This window comes from Pelophylax lessonae (assembly GCF_965119305.1).
Source record: "Pelophylax lessonae genome assembly, chromosome: 4".
Lineage (NCBI taxonomy): Eukaryota > Metazoa > Chordata > Amphibia > Anura > Ranidae > Pelophylax > Pelophylax lessonae.
In genome coordinates this window covers 167,338,338-167,354,740 of record NC_138771.1, presented here as the reverse complement: position 1 = coordinate 167,354,740, position 16,403 = coordinate 167,338,338, and the positions used below count along the sequence as shown (strand labels likewise).

General features: G+C 43.1%; 1 protein-coding gene across 5 annotated transcripts in view; it reads right to left on the bottom strand.

Moving 5' to 3' along the window:
- The window catches only part of ATP5F1C (ATP synthase F1 subunit gamma), a gene marked incomplete at its 3' end in the record, with an annotated part of 34,980 nt that extends 19,379 nt beyond the window's left edge, over positions 1 to 15,601 (bottom strand). For 4 of the 5 annotated variants that reach the window (XM_082253348.1, XM_082253349.1, XM_082253350.1 and 1 more), the window contains exons 1-3: positions 11,098 to 11,132; positions 10,858 to 10,989; positions 7,148 to 7,352 (exon numbers count right to left, since the gene is read on the bottom strand). In XM_082253348.1, coding sequence (XP_082109474.1) covers positions 7,148 to 7,352; positions 10,858 to 10,989; positions 11,098 to 11,116 — 356 coding nt within the window. In that variant the 5' untranslated portion in view covers positions 11,117 to 11,132. Of the gene's footprint in view, positions 1 to 7,147; positions 7,353 to 10,857; positions 10,990 to 11,097; positions 11,133 to 15,484 lie in introns of those variants that run through there. The other variant, XM_082253352.1, reaches the window with a different exon arrangement.
- Positions 15,602 to 16,403: the final 802 nt, after the last annotated feature.

The window sequence follows — 16,403 nt, the reverse complement described above, 5'->3', positions numbered from 1 at the left end:
AACCAGTGTCAATACATTTAAAATACCTTTTCTAATAGAGAATTTGCTAAAACAACCTCACAAAAAAGACAACTTTTGATATACTGAAGACGTCACATTAATACAAGTTGTTTTATAAAGAGATGTAAAATCACTGGGATATACAGGATGGTTTATTGTGTTTTGAGGGGGGGGGGGGGGTGTTGAGTGCTGGTAATGTTTCCATTACGTTTGTGCCTAATAATGTCAGTTAGGATATTCATGCCACAAGGTAATAGGCTATGAACTTAAATGTAATGAAACCTTATATTGGAAAAAGAAAAGCCATCGCTTAGCTCACCAGATATTTCTAGCTCCCTTACCAGTCAATGCTGATCCAATATTTTCAATACTACTCAAATCTCAAAGTAGAAAAACAACAGGCAGAGATCAGGAGCTCAGACTTTACTTGCTGCATTCTTGTTTCACGTCAGTGTCTCAGCAAATGTTGACACCAGCATAACAATCAGGCATAGTATGTTCAAAAAGGGGTCCATTTTTACAGGCCCTGCACTTTACTCAGCATAGGTTTCCTTTAGGAGCAAAAGGTAAGATGAATTTAGGTGTCAGGGCTAGTGTTTGCTTTTAAGGTTTAGGTTACACACTTTTTTTCAGTGCCAAATGTTTTGTGGAAAACCCCAATACTTGATGCTGACAACAAAATCCTATGCAGTCTGGTTTTATCTACCCAACCTGACAATTCACTGTGCCTGCATATATATCTCACCAAGAAAAAGATCCCTTTCCAAAACAGGCATTATAAAAAAAACAGGAAAAAACTTTAAAACGGAGTTGCACCCAAAAGTGGAACTTCCGCTTGTTTCCAAACGCCTCTCCACAGTGCTTTAGGGGCTGCGGTTCATCTGGTGACCACTTGCACACTTGTGGGCCTGCCCCAAGATTAGGCTATTCTGGAATAAATTATTCCAGATCATTCGTAAAGTACTTGATCACCCCATCGCTCAGTCCCCACAAATTGCACTTCTCAACATCAAGGTCCCTAAACTCTCTAAACCTGCTCAGAAACTCCTCCATTTTATGCTCCTGGGAGCCAAATTCACCATAGCCAGAGCATGGAAAACACCCAGGGTGTCCATCAGGGAAACCAAACAAGATCTCCTGGATCATGTCACAGGAAAAAATCTCTGGTATTATCAATAATAATGTGATTACATTTGAGAACATCTGGGAACCCTGGGCTAAATATGTACAGGTTTCTATTTGATCTGGCTGCCAGACCCTCTTTTTCCTCTTTTCTCTCCTTATTTCAGCTAACCTCTTGAGCCTCCTATGCTCTTATTTCCTTCTACCGCCTTCCAGTCTATCCTACCTTACTCCCCCCGCCACCCTTCTTTGCCGCCCTTCCACTCTTGGGGGCTTTCTCTGGAAGGGGAATGTGCTGGACCCATATGTCTCGCCACCCATTGGGGACATGGTGTCCCCTCATACTTCCCCTCCTGGAGATACCCTCCTCCTTACCCTCGTTGTATATTGCCTGTGGTTTATTCTTGGGCTTTGCATCCCTCTATATGGGGACTCGACCCTCTGCATCCTGTTTCAGCTCTCATAGCGTGTTGGTGGTGGATCTTTGGACTACCCTCTTTGACCTCAACACAGTCGGTTAATGGATATGTCCCCCCCTGAATGTTAGTACTCCTCAATTTTATATGTATGGTATTCAGGACCATGTCTAGCCTGATCGTTTTACCATGTTTGTTGTATTTTGTACTTGACTTTTTCTTAATAAAAATCAATGAAAGAAAAGAGTTAGAGGAAGACAGCTCTGCAATAATTGGAGAAAGTTTAGAAACCGAAGAGAATGCTGACATTTTTTTAGACAACTTTGTTGAAGCAGCATTGAAGCTTGCTACTATTCATCATATGTGATGTGCTGTTCATACACTGCAACTTGCCCTAAGAGATGGATTAAAAGATCGCCTTGCAGCTACACTAATTGGCAAATTACGGCAAGTAACTGTTGCAGCCAGGGCCCCGAAAACAGATGCAATTTTGAAAAGACGTGCAGGAAAAGGAGGCATTTTGGATCAAACAACTCGCCGGGGAAGCACTTATTTAATGGTGAAGCGTTTGCTTGAACTTAGACTTCATAGAAGAAATGGACAATGAAAATCTTGCATTAACTGAAAGCCAGTGGACACAAACAAAAGAGCTGGAGAACCTTCTTTCTCACCCCTTCACTGTCACCAAGAGGTTGCAATGTGATGATCTAACCCTGGGTAAATTCCTCTTGGAATGGAAGAGCCTGTTATATCACCTGAACAAAAATGGAGGGTTAATAGCTGAGGGCATTGCATCTTCAATGATGAAAAGAGTGTCTTTTGCTGGAAAATGAAATCTTGTTAGTTGAAGAAGCCATCCAGAGATCGTTAGTGACGTGGCCAGAATAGTTACTGCAATGCCACCCACCCAAGTCAGTGTCGAAAGATTAACATATTAATACAGATGAGTCGGAAGTACAAAAAACTGAGTCGTCGGAGTATTTATCTGCCGACTCCACAACCCTGGTGATCAGAAAGATAGACTGGGTCAAACTGGGCAGACACTACCCGGTGAAGGTCCCTATGCGGTAGCAAAAGATAGTCCAGATGAGAATAGGTCTGGTGGACCTGACAGAAATGTGTAATCACGGTCCTGCAGATGCAGCAGCCGCCATGGGTCAGCCAAGTGGAGGAGAGCCAGTTAGGACTTCAGTCTCCTGTGGCAGGGGGGGTACCTGTTTTTGACAGGTACCCGTCAACACTTCTGGCGGACGCGGCCAAGTCAGTCAAGTCTGACACCCCTCATCCTTCGCCTACCGCTGCACCATTTAGTATGCTCAGCGCGCTTCGTGTATGCGTAGTAGGGAACCAGCCGTGAAGCCGCAAGGCAATAGCGGTGGCAGCACCCGAAAGCCGATGAAAACATCGGCTGGAGCGCAGACATCGCTGGATTCCAGAACAGGTAAGTGTCCTAATATTAAAAGTCAGCAGATACCAGCTTTATCCAAGGTCGCCAATATCCAGACCAAACATGATAATATGGGTTCCAGGATAATATCTCTGCATACACATAGAGCATTCGACTCGGTGGAATGGCCATACTTGCATGAAGTATTGGCAAAGTTTGGGTTTGGCGATAACTTCCTCAGATGGATTCTATTATTGTATTACAGACTTTAAGCCCGTTTAAGAGTAAATACATATGTATCAGACCCTTTCCCTATTGCAAGAGGTACTAGACAGGGCTGCCCCATCACCATTGCTTTTCGCCATAGCGATAGAACAATTGGCTGAATTGATCAGGGGGAATATTAAGGGCCTAATGATTAATGGGCTTGAGGAGGTGGTGTCCCTTTATGCAGATGATATGTGGATCTATCTAGCAGACTCAACTTCTTCCATAAACACGTTATTGGAGGTCATCAGCCGCTTCAGCCACTTCTCGGGGTTCAGGGTGAACTGGGAGTTATCCCTCCTGTTTCCAGTGGATTCTGAGTCTTCAATAACTCTTCCATCCTCATGCCCATTAAAAAAAAATCGTAGATACCTTCCGCTATCTTGGGGTAATAGTACAACTATCACTATATCAGAAATAATCTAGATCCTCTCCTTAACCGATTAAAAAAAAAAACAAAACAACAATCTGAAATTGTGGGCTAACCTCCCACTCAACATACTGGGTAGAATCAATATTTTAAAAAATTATCTTTTTGCCACATTTTCTTTATGTCCTGAGTAACTCTCCAGTGTATATTCTTAAACAGATTCAGTGAGATTGATTCTATCCTTACATCTTTTATATGGAGGGGTAAGTCAGTTAGATATGCCAAGGATACACTCCAGCTACCAGTTCAGGAAGGTGGCCTAGCAGCCCCTAATCTCCATAAATACTACATTGTTTCCCAGTTGGCTCATGCTCATTGGTGGTTTTACCCAGAACATAATGCAGCGATTCTCACATCCTACAGAATCATTACAGCATCTCACTAATCGTTAATCCATTCTGGGTAGAGACAGTATAAGGATCTTATTCATGACATTGCAGATTTTTAAAGCAACAAACCTGCTGCGGTCAACTACTAGTCCCTCCCCCTCTCCTAATGCCCCCTTATGGAAAAACCTGCAGTTGCGAGAATTTTTCAGGCGAACAGATGGGGCATATTGGTCCAGGCAAGGAGTAAAGCCGATATCCCATTTATTTAATGCAGAGACGTTCCGTTCATTCACGGAGTTCCGGACAAAATATGGCCTCCCCCAAACTGCATACTTTAGATACCTTCAACTGCGGCATACAGCTGCGACTCAATTTGGCTTGCATAATATCTCCATACAGCCCTCTCCTTTAGAGCGTCTTTTATTAGACCCAAATCTTAACTTGTATCCCCATACTATTCCTCACTACTACACTCCAAAACTGACAGACTCAAGCCTAGTACACACACAACGAATTTCCGCCAACCGGTCGTCCGTCTTTTGTCCAGAGTTGTGTTTTGTTGGTTGGAATGTGCCTAGACTGCACACGAAATTTCCCGCACGACAAAATTCTACTATAGAAGTGATGTCATGTGTTGGTTTGCTTTCTTTGTGTTCTTTCTTCTCTGAGCATGCCCAGTCTTGCTCATAAGATTTTTTCCTGTCGAAATCTGTACTGACTGCACGAAAATCGGATGTGTTTTGACGGAGGACAAAAATTTTATAGCCTGCACACCAGGATTTTTTCGGCCGAAAAGTCAGAGTCGATTGTCAGAAGCATCATACTAACAAGCCAAAAATCGGCAGATCGGTTGGACGAAAATTCCCGGCCGAATTTCGACGCGTGTGTACGAGGCTTTAATCTCACTGAATCCAAATGGCGTACAGATATACCGGGGCTTACGGAGGAAATATGGCAAGAAGTGCTTCCATTGCAGGTATCTACCGTTATTTCCTCCAGGGACAAGGTTATTCAAACAAAATTTTTTATATAGAGCATATTACACTCCCTATCTGTTTAAGCTAAATAGACTATCATTGGCATCATGCTCTCGTTGCTCCGCAGCTGATGGCACTTTTTTATCATATGGTGTGGGAATGCCCACCTGTCAGGACGTTCTGGTCGGAGGTGACTGCATTTATTAGCTCAATTTCCCTGATACCTAACATATGCAATCCCTTGAGATGCCTTCTAGGGTAAATTGATGATGAATCCTTATCTAAAACCGTTCAGCTTTTTTTGAGACTGGTGTTGTATTATGCCAAGAAAGCCATACTTATGCAGTGGAAATCCTCCACTCCTCCTACTGAAGTCTTTTGGCTGACATTGGTCAATGAGGCACTTCCACTATACAAATTGACGTATGAAGCTAGAGGCTGCCCTTGTAAATTCCATAAAGTTTGAAATACTTGGGTTAACTCTGATGGCACTACATCTCCTAATATATAGACTGAGACGAGATACTATAAATTAAAAGTGTGACATTCATTTTGCCATACTACTACGTTAATGGTAGATAACCTGATAGCCTACATGACCCTTGCTGTTATATGTGAATACTATGATGAATCCCTTACTTTCACTATGTATTATACACACTGACTGGACTATTCATGGGTTCTTTTTCGATGTAATACAAATAAGTACAAAAAATATCAAAAGTATGTGTTCAATAAAGTTTACCTTTTAAAAAAAAAAAAAAAAAAAAAAAAAAGCTGGATACACACTATACAATTTTCTTTAGTTTTTTTCCTTCAGACTTGCCAAAACCATATAATATGAGGTCAGACCTAAACACTTTCAAATTTGTATGCAATCAGGCAGCCCCTTGCACTACATAGTTGAAGGTAAATCTAATGGAAATCTACCAACAAAAGTTGTATAGTGTGTATCCAGCTTAAAGGGATGCAGGTTCTGCAATTTTCCGCATTAGTGCCCTGCAGGTGAACCAGTTGGTTGATAATTAAGATTAAAGGTTGAGATTACATTACCACATGGATGCAAACTGTAAACAAACACATGGATTTCTTCAGAACAACAAAAGTTAAGACTCAAAAAAGTTTGTTAAAATCCCTGCAATGTACAGAGATCAATTTTGCAAAAACAATATTTTTCACATTTTTTTATATGAAATTCCCCAAAAAAAAAAAATGTAAAAATCAAAATGTTTTAACATTTTCGGCCAATTTGTTTTATGCTACATATGTTTGGTAAAAAAAAAAAAAAAAACGCAAAAAGCGTATTTTGATTGGTTTGTGCAAAAGTTATCGCGTTTACTAACAATGGGAAAGATTTTTGTCATTTTTGGTGTTTTTTATTTTAACGCGTAATGGCGGCGATCTGCGATTTTTTTTGCGGTACTGCGACATTGCGGCGGACAGATCGGACCCTTGACTGACATTTGACACTTTTGGGGGTACCAGTGACATTACTGCAGTAATCAGTGCTATACATATGCACTGTTACTGCAAAAATGACACTGGCAGGGAAGGGGTTAACTGTATTGGAGAGGGAGGGGTTAAGTGTGTCCTAGGGGCGTGCTTCTAACTGTGTAGGGACATTGCTATTGGTGTAAAAACAAAGATCAATGGTCCTACATAGTAGAACCGTCTGATCTTCATTTTTACACCGAGGAGAATGACGGGCGGCTTGTTTACATAAGCCGCTCCGCCTTTCTCCCTTCACCGGAGCGATCGTAGTGTGACCGGCGGACATCGGGTCCGCTGGTCACACGCACTGACTTGTCAGTGAACGAGCCGCGGCGGGCGCCCGCCCGCAATTGGCTCGCAAGTCAGTGACAGGCGAGTGACGTACCCATACGCCACTCTGCCTGGCCGGGGCTGACCGCCGCAGTATATAGTCATGCGGCGGTCGGCAACCAGTTAATATCACTTTAAAATGATTTTCCCAGTTTAAGCTTTGTTTTGTATTGTCTATAAAGTGTTCATTACAACCATTTTTTTTTTGCATGAAAAGATAAATACCTGTACTGCACTGTGTAGCCTTTTTGGCTGACCCCACTATAAGCTTATTGATAATGAAAGCAGATGTTACCTGGCCAACATAAATTGTCCTCTGGCTCTTAGATTGTGGAAAAATTATTGCCTGAGTTGGACATGAATCAATCTTACTTGCCATTAAACATGTTCATACTTACCTTTGCAGTAAACCTCTCAATTTGTCCCCAACTCCAATCACCTTTATTTCTTTTCCACTACCAGCAAGCGAGGAAATTTCATTCTTAATAGCTTTAGCCACAGATGTATGAATAGCACCACAAAGACCCCTATCAGAGGACACACCGATAATGAGGTGCTTTTTTTGGTCTTCAGGAGTCTTAATTTCAGCTTTCTCATACAATGCTATAAAAGGAAGAAAAAAAAAAAAAAAAATATTTAGCACTTTCAAAAAACAATTTATACAATTGATAGGAAAAATATACCTTAAGAAATCCTGTTCTGAGAAAGATACAGACTGCTACTACTGACTTCTGAAAATGTTAACTGCTTGACTGTTACACCGATCCAGAGGTTTTATTATTAACCAGCACCAGTATGCTGAACAGAATTTCCAACCTCACTTGCTGCACACTTATTTAGAGCCAGCAACAGTCAGAGAACTTGCATTTTTAGAAGTGCACTAATACTGTTATACTGTTTGGGTATATGCAGTTAAAAAACACAATAATTAATTTCCATCAACAGACAAGCTTTGGTATAGAAAGGAATTATAAAATAAACCTGTGCCTAGACTATGAATTCTAAAAACGTTAAATATTCTGAACAAGCCATAAAAACCCTTTAAAATGAGCTTGCATTCACCCAACTATAGCCATTGTGGAAAAATGTGTCTCCAAAGTTGACAACAGAGGCACAAAACATATAGCACCATTCCTATTTTTTTTTTTTTTAAACGGCAGCCACCCTGCTTTCTAATGTAATCAATTAGGCATTTCTAGGCTGTTAGAAACTGACAGAAATAGGACTTTAAAATCTTTGCAATGGGTCTTGAGGATGAATTACTTCACAATGCATACAGCTAGAGATTGGCTTTTTTAGAGCACTTTTACTGCTTGTTAAACTTCAATGTCTATAAATTTGGGCACAGCTGCACTTTAAGCTTATTTATCTCTGAGAATTTCCAGTACCCCCCCCCCCCCCCTGCTCCTTGTAGTGGCAGCCAGATCGGTTGTCTTTACAAGACAGCCGACCGTCGGCTATGGATGCCGGTACCGGGGTGATGCCTCTAGCTGAAGGCATCACTCCGGTACATGCACTTTCCTGAAGTATCGCCAATATTGGTAACCTCAAGGGCCGATTCCGATATATCGGGGAAAGTGCATATCGGCCGGGGGTTGCCGATAATCGGTCGATCCCTAGTACACTGCTCACTGATTCATGTACGACAAACCATTGCCAGCATTCAAAAGTTTCATATGACAGTGCTGCACTATTATACTCTACCCTCCAGGAATAAAGTTAATAGGAAAGTGAAGGATAAAGTCACCATTAAGACTTAGTTTCCACTAGTGAGATGCCAATGTCGTGCAAATTGGAGTGGGACTTTGTTGCGACTTACACTCTGATTAAATAAAAAGTCGCAGCCACAATTTTGAAGTCTCGGCAACTTAGCCGCATAGATTGAAATGTGTGCTACTGAAATCACTGGGCTGTGAGCTGTCATGCGACAAGGTTCCAAAGTCGCACGACAAGTCGCACTAGTGGAAAGAGCCTAAAAAGAAATATAATAAAAGCACATATTTTTGCAGGAAAAAAAAATGCATTTATTATTATTTTTTCCTACATGGCTTCTAAAGCATTGCATCTGCAGTCAGAGGTTCATGGGTGCAATGCCAGCCTTCTGCACGGTCTCCCTCCAGCTGTTTGCACCGCTGTATGGACTTTGAAAGCTGGGGGGGGGGGATAACATGTTCTGAAAGATGAACATACCCTCTAAACATAAAAACGGGCTCCAAACACTATGTCTAAATCATTGATTTTTTTTGTGTGAAATCAAAATGATTTAATTAGAAAACAGCATCTTGTCTTATCTTTTCATTATCTCATTATCTGAATTAGTGTTTTGACTTAAGATAGACTAAAACCGGCCATAAACCGAGCGAATGAAATTTGCTTACTTTCCTCATCAACACAGTCAGGAATCCCTCCCACAAAGTCATTGTGTTCTCCCAGGCAAGAGAAGCCGTCCCCGCAAGAACACAGTGATTATTGCTAGCGGCTAGCAATAATTGTATATGTAAAATCTGGCAGGCTGGTTGTACCAAAGTCGATCAATCAACTTGGGTGCATTCAGCCTGCCCATACATGGTTTGAATCATGGCAGGTTTAGCTGGAACCATCTATGGCCAGCCTAACTAACTCCCTCAAAAAACCCACATTAAAAAAAAAAAAAAAAGGAATCCAACAATCAAATTATAAAAAAAAAAAAAAAAAAACTCCAGTGTAGCCTAGATCCAAGTGAGAAAATGTTTGACATTCCACATTACAAACATGTAGTTAAGGCATACCATATCTGCAGTCCTAAAATTCAACCTAGTCATGTGCCAATAATTGTAATTTTTGTTAAACAATTTCCAGTTAGAATGATTACGTTTTCAAAATCATAAAATGCTCCACCTAAAACAGTATTACCAGCAAACACTGAAAGCCCCATTACAGGCATTAGAAGATAAACCCTGCAGTGGGGCCTCCCCACACTGCAAGGGTTAAATGCTTAAGTCTAGGGGTAGAGTAATACTTCCCTTATTCCTTTCTCTATCAAGCTTCCTCCACACTGTGTGACCAGTCCCCAAAAGCCTCTTCTCTTTGGTGCTCCAGCTCCTGGTCTCATTATGATGTTATGTTCAATGAAGAAACCAGTAGTCCTGCATCATATGCGTTGAGGATTGTGTGCCCTAATAAAGCACTATACTATCCTTATTTTGTAGGCTTTCTATCTGACAATTGATGCGTCTGCAGATGACCCCCCAGTTTGCTGGAAAGGGATTATTTTGTCTCCTGCAGCAAGTTCTTTGCGATTCTTACGATCTTTCATTGTCTTCTTGTGAAGCGCCTTTAGCGCTCACCCCTTTTTACATCCACCTGGATATTCTGAGGAATCTGTCCTTTTCCTGGCTGAGTAATTGCTAATGTAGATATATATTTATTAACACTCTAACTCCTGTTACTCCTCTATGCGGGTGGCCATTAGGCATTGGAGGTTGCATCCTGGGTACATGTTCCTGGCTCCTTGATTCAGGCTCACACAGTCACAACTTACAATTCCAGGCTTCATGCTACAGGTATGACCTGTCCCCCTCTTTGGAAATATAATATTTTGATGTAATTGTAACTGGCTAAATGTATTAAATTGATGTACTGATTATTACTTGTATACCAATAGTATCACAGTCTGACGCAGCGAAACCGGTCAGCTTAAAAAGCAGACAGAAGCACGTTTGATGCTTATCTTTATGTAATAAAGTTTCTCTTATGCTGGTGTTTTTTACGCTTGTACCAATAAAAATGTATACTTTTTTACATATACATTTTCTGTCATATTTTTGGCTGTATTTTAAAGGACCGTGAAAGTCCCATGATATATTTTCTCCTATTTTCCTCATATGCATTAACGGCACGGGACCGCCTACAACCCTAAGCTTCGAATAGAAGACGATTGTGCCAGAGCATGCTGATACAAGAATTAAGACAGAGTATTACAGCCTATTTCTCTACCTCTAAACTTAACAAGCATTTAACCTTTTTGGGGGGCATTACAAGGGATTTTTTTTTTTTAATCCTGGAGTTCAGATTTAACCACTCTGCTCCAAACCTGGACAAAAAGACAAAAATGATCTAGCAGAAGTACCTAAAGCCCCTGTTCCATATACTCTAGCTGGTTTCAGCTCCCTCTCAGCTTTTGTATACTTTGCTGCTGCCACCATCTTCATAGATTTGGTAATCTTCTGGATGTTCTTGATGGATTTCAAACGTTGTGTAACTGTAAAACAATTGAGTGACAATGAAATACAAAGCACATTTGCATACAAACACAAAACAAAATTTGGCTGACTTGATAACCAATGGTATTTAAAATAAAGATACTTACTGTCCTTTAAAGTTGCCATGTTCCTGACTTGACCCCTTCAGGAGAAAAAGAACAGAACATTTTTTTTTAAAATAGAGATGTAATAGACATATCGAAGTTTGTTAATGCAATGGTTTAAAAATAAGCAATGAACAGCAACTTAGCTGCATTACTAAAAGTAGCCAAATAAATTAAAGAACCATTATATTTTATCTATAATAGAATTATCTGAAAACCAACCATGTTTCCCACTTTCTGTACTAGAATTTTAGGACTAACGAAGTGGCTTCACAGCTGCCCAGATTTATGCAATAAAAATAGTGGCTATTGCTAATTTAGAACATTTGCTTTAGGCCTTGTTCAGATGGGCCGCACTAAAGCCTACACTCCTGGAGGGCCATGTTTACCTGCACAGGGGTGCGCATGTATTCCATGCAGGCAGTCTCGCTGATTTTAATAAGGACACAGCGACTGTTCCCAATTTGACATTTGTGTGAGCGTGTGTCCCTGAACTCACAGTCTGCATTCAGGGAGACGCCCCTGCACCTCCACAGATACCAAATTGGGAGCAGCAGTGGTGTCTATGCAGCCATATATTGTGTAGAAAGAAAGCGGCACCTCCAGTCCCAGGAAACTTGAATTTATTTGTTTCAATCAAAAGTCCAACATCGAACATATATACAAGACCATGGTGTGAAACGCGTCTGCTGATCCAGTTTGTCTTGTATATATGTTCGATGTTGGACTTTTGATTGAAACAAATAAATTCAAGTTTCCTGGGACTGGAGGTGCCGCTTTCTTTCTACACAATATATGGACTTCTCAGGTTGCAGACCTTGGCCAGCACCCAGTTTTGCAGGATTGCCACAGTTTGCTCGGGATTTTACAATTCGAGCCGACAGCCTTTGAGCGGTGATTTGTTTCTTTCTTGGTTCTTTGGTCTATGCAGCCATTGCATCCCAACTAGCATCCATGAGTCTGCCTACACAGTAATGCACAGAACACCTGTGCATCCTCATGCGAGTAAACACGGCCCTCCACAGGTGTACACTTTAAACAAGTTCTTAAGAGTTTGTTCATACTTGTGCTGATGTCTCCACAAGGACCAGCAGGAAACAATGGTTTTCAATGTGACTATCTGGCCAGAACAGACACTCCTGCATAGTAATAGAGCATTTCACCAGCATAAAGTGTGAACAAGCCCTAAAAAAACACCTCACCCATTCACAGCAAAGTGTGAGTGTTTGTAAAGGAGCCCTTTACTACTACTGATTTACTTATCTTCCGGGCACTCCCGGGACAGAAAATAACACTGCTTCTACATATGGATTACCATGTGACATCTTCCTATGTGACAGCGCCCGGCTCAAATTTAGTGCTGGCTGCATCACAGAAAGGAGAGGTTGGGAAGTATTAAGCTGGCCATACGTTATACAATTCTCTTCTACAATTCCTGTACAATCTCCTTCAACTATGTATGTAGTGCAAGGGCCTGCCTGACTACATACAAATTGAAAGTATTGTTTAGGTTTGTCCTCAATCTATGATTTTTGGTAACTCTAAAGAAAAATTGTACAATTAGATTGTATAATGTATGACCAGCTTAATAGGGGTGGGGGGCTTTTATAAACACAATGGAGATCATTCATAATCTGTAGCAGCTGTGCATGGCAACCAATTAGCTTTAGGCTCAGGCTGTTTAGATAAGGCTCCATTCACACTTATGCGACTTTGGACATCAAGTTGAAAGTTGCAGCCCATTCTTTTCAATGGAACATATTCAAATTGGTTGAATATGTACCATTAAAGTTGCAGCGACTTTGAGAAGGTGCCTGCACTACTCTAATGTAATTTTTGATGCAACTTTGATTCAAAGAGCGTAAAGTCGGACCAAAGTTGCACTGGAAATCATGCAACTTTGGAGGTGTGCTTGTGTGAATGGAGCCTTAGCTTTGAATATGAAACATACAAGCTGACTGGTTACCATGCACAGTGGCTCCAGTCTAAGTAATTTCCCCTCAATGTCACTCTGTCCTATCCTGGCAAGGTGACAATGTCCCGTTATAGTAGAAGGACAGACTAATATAACCCACAGTTTAATCGTTGCCTCCCCATTGCTCTTATATTTGCTGTATTCAGTTTGTGGGAAACCCCAATAGGGTTTTCCTTATTTTAATCTATTTCCAAGTGACTGCAAAGCTCCAGCAGGTGTGCCCATCTGTCCAGCCCCAAAAACAGCTAGATGGTGTAGAACAGTAACATCATCCTACCAGCAACCACTGCTCTAGGGTGTTGTCTCCCCTAAAACAGTCAATGCCCACCAGCCACTCACACCAGAGCTCTGCAGTCATGTGACTAATTGGGAGAGGATTAAAGACATTTCTCACTAACTTCAAGCAGCAAGCATAAGAGCAATGGGGAGGCAAAGTTTAAAGTGATAATAAAGGCAAAGTTCACCTTTAGAAGCATGCGCTCCTATACACCCACCTCCTTCTGCCAGCACCCCCCGCTTTGTGACGGCAGGCAGGGGATCTTCCGTGCACTGTCACAATTTATAAATAAGGTGGACGTGCGGGGCTATGCCCACACAGACATCTCATTCTTTCACAGCTTCCTGAGAATGAATGAACTACAAGTACCGTCAGCCACTGTGGCAGATGACTTTGTACTTCTCAATGAACTGAGAGGGCATTGGTGAGCGCTCTCATAGTGCATTGATTCTTCCTGCAGTTCAGTAACTGTCTGCCCATGCAGGGGGGGGGGGGGGGCAAGAACAGAGAGCTGACAGACTTCTGCAGGAAACTGCTGATTGCAGGTGTAATGCTTTTAAGGCTGCAGTGTAAAAAAATACACAATTTTGTAGCTGCAAAAAATGTAAAAGGTGAAGTTATCCTTTACAGTAGAACTATGGGCAAAACTTTTTTGTTATTTTGGATAGAGCAAGGAAGAGTTCTAACCCGTCAGCTTTTTTTTTTTTCCACCATCTGTGTCCCATTGCAGAGATTTTCCTTCACTTCCTGTCCCATAGACAAACAGGAAGAGGAAATCCCAGCAAATTAAGGGAATTCCTTGGGACCCCAGAACTAGTGTCCCCATTGGAAGATTTCCCCTCTATTACTTTTCTGCGGACAACCCAAAATTTAGGATTTTCTTTTACTTTTAATGATAATGGTAATCCTAAATCAGGACAAATAAAGAGGGTGACGCTCCCTAACGGAGGCACAGACAGCAATAAAAACTGACAAGAGTTATACTAGGACATGGGGGGGGGGGGGGGCGCTAGAAAATGGGCGAGGAGGGAAGCTCTAAGACATGGGGGGGCGGAGCGCTAGGACGGGTGGAAGCGCTAGGGCATGGGCAGGGAGCGCTAGGACGCAGGCAGGGGGGGGGGGGAGCGCTAGGACGCAGGCGGGGGGGGGGGGGGCGCTGGGACGCAGGCGGGGGGGGCGCTGGGACGCAGGCGCTGGGACGCAGGCAGGGAGCGCTAGGACGCAGGCACAGGGAGGGGAGCGCTAGGACGCAGGCAGGGAGCACTAGGACGCGGGCACAGGGAGGGGAGCGCTAGGACGCGGGCAGGGGGAGGGACGCGGGCAGGGGAGCGCTAGGACGCGGGCACAGGGAGGGACGCGGGCAGGGGGAGGGGAGCGCTAGGACGCGGGCAGGGGGGAGGGGAGCGCTAGGACGCGGGCAGGGGAGCGCTAGGACACGGGCAAGTCGGGGGGAAACCGCTAGGACATGGGCAGGGGGGGGGGGCGCAAGGAGCTGAACGTGCATTGTAGGTGTGATAACGGGGAATACGCAGACAGGAGAGAGCAGAGCTCTCCCGCTGATCAATCATCAGGTTTGAAGGTGACACCACTCTATTCTAGCTCTCCAAATCGTGTCACTCTCCCCCATGTGTCTAGAAGTGTCCGGATCACAAAGTAGTTCAGACAGAATCAGAAATCCTGGACAGATGACAGGAGAGGATTGAGTGTCCGGTCACCTTGTATCCGGATAAAGCTGCAGGATTTAAGATGCTGCTTTATACAGAAGTATTTATCAGCCTGGAAATGTGAAGGTCAGTGGGGGTCTCCAGGGTGACAGCAGGGGGGGGGTTCCCCGGCCATGACCTCCCCCCCCCCCCCCCATATGCCCTCCATACAGGCACAGGTCACCTTCCCCCCGCCATACAGAAACAATGCCAGGACGCAGTACAGGGACAGTCTATGGAGTCTACAAACTTTCCTGTGACATTCATTGTCTGTGACACCTCTATTAGCAGGGAGCCGGCTGCGGCCTAGTACACCCCCACCCCCTCAATGAGGACACCCCGCACAGGCACACATGGCCAAAAACCTCCTCGCCGCTCTCTCCCCCGCCTCCCTTCCTCCTGTCTCCAGGAATGAGGCGCTGGCCGCCTTCTCACCATTCTGGCTGGAAGATGAGGACGCTGCTCCGGGACAACATGGTGACTACAAGCAAGGTCAGTCAGCGCAGGACGCGCATGCGTAGCTCGGGGACTGGAAGAGCGGGCAGAGGGCGGGGACTATACGGGAACTCTCTGTCAGCGGCACTTCCTGTACAGGTCCGCCATGTTTGGTGTGGGCATATACAGAGTGTGCTGGAACAGCTAGAAGGAAATCAAGTGCTCAATTGCTGAATAGCCTCAGGATTAACCACTTACCCTCCGGAAGATTTTACTCTCTTCATGACCAGGGCCATTTTTTGTGTGCTATTTGGCACTGAGCTACTTTAACTGACAATTGTGCAGTCATTCAATACTTTGCCCAAACACTATTTTTATTTTCTCACACAAATAGAGCTTTCTTATGCTGGTATTTTATCACCATTGGGTTTTTCATTTGTTTTGCAATATAAACAAAAAAAGACCAACAATTAAAAAAAACAAAAAAAAAAAAAAAACACCACCAAATGATTTGGACCAGTGCACAAAGCAAAGTCCATAAAGACATGGATGAGCGAGTTTGGGGTGGAAGAATTTGACTGACCTGCACAGAGTCCTGACCTCAACCTGATAGAACACCTTTGGGATGAATTTGATTTGAGACTGAGGGCCAGGCCTTCTCGTCCACATCAATGCCTAACCTCACAAATGCGCTTCTGGAAGAATGGTAAAACATTCCCATAGACACACTCCTAAACCTTGTGAACAGCCTTCCCAGAAGAGTTTAAGCTATTATAGTTGCAAAGGGTGGGCCAACTCAATATTAACCACTTTAAGACCGGAAGGATTTGCCCCCTTAATGACCAGGCTCTATTTTGCGATTCGGCACTGCGTTACTTTAATTGACAATTTTGCGGTCGTACGACGCTGTACCCAAATG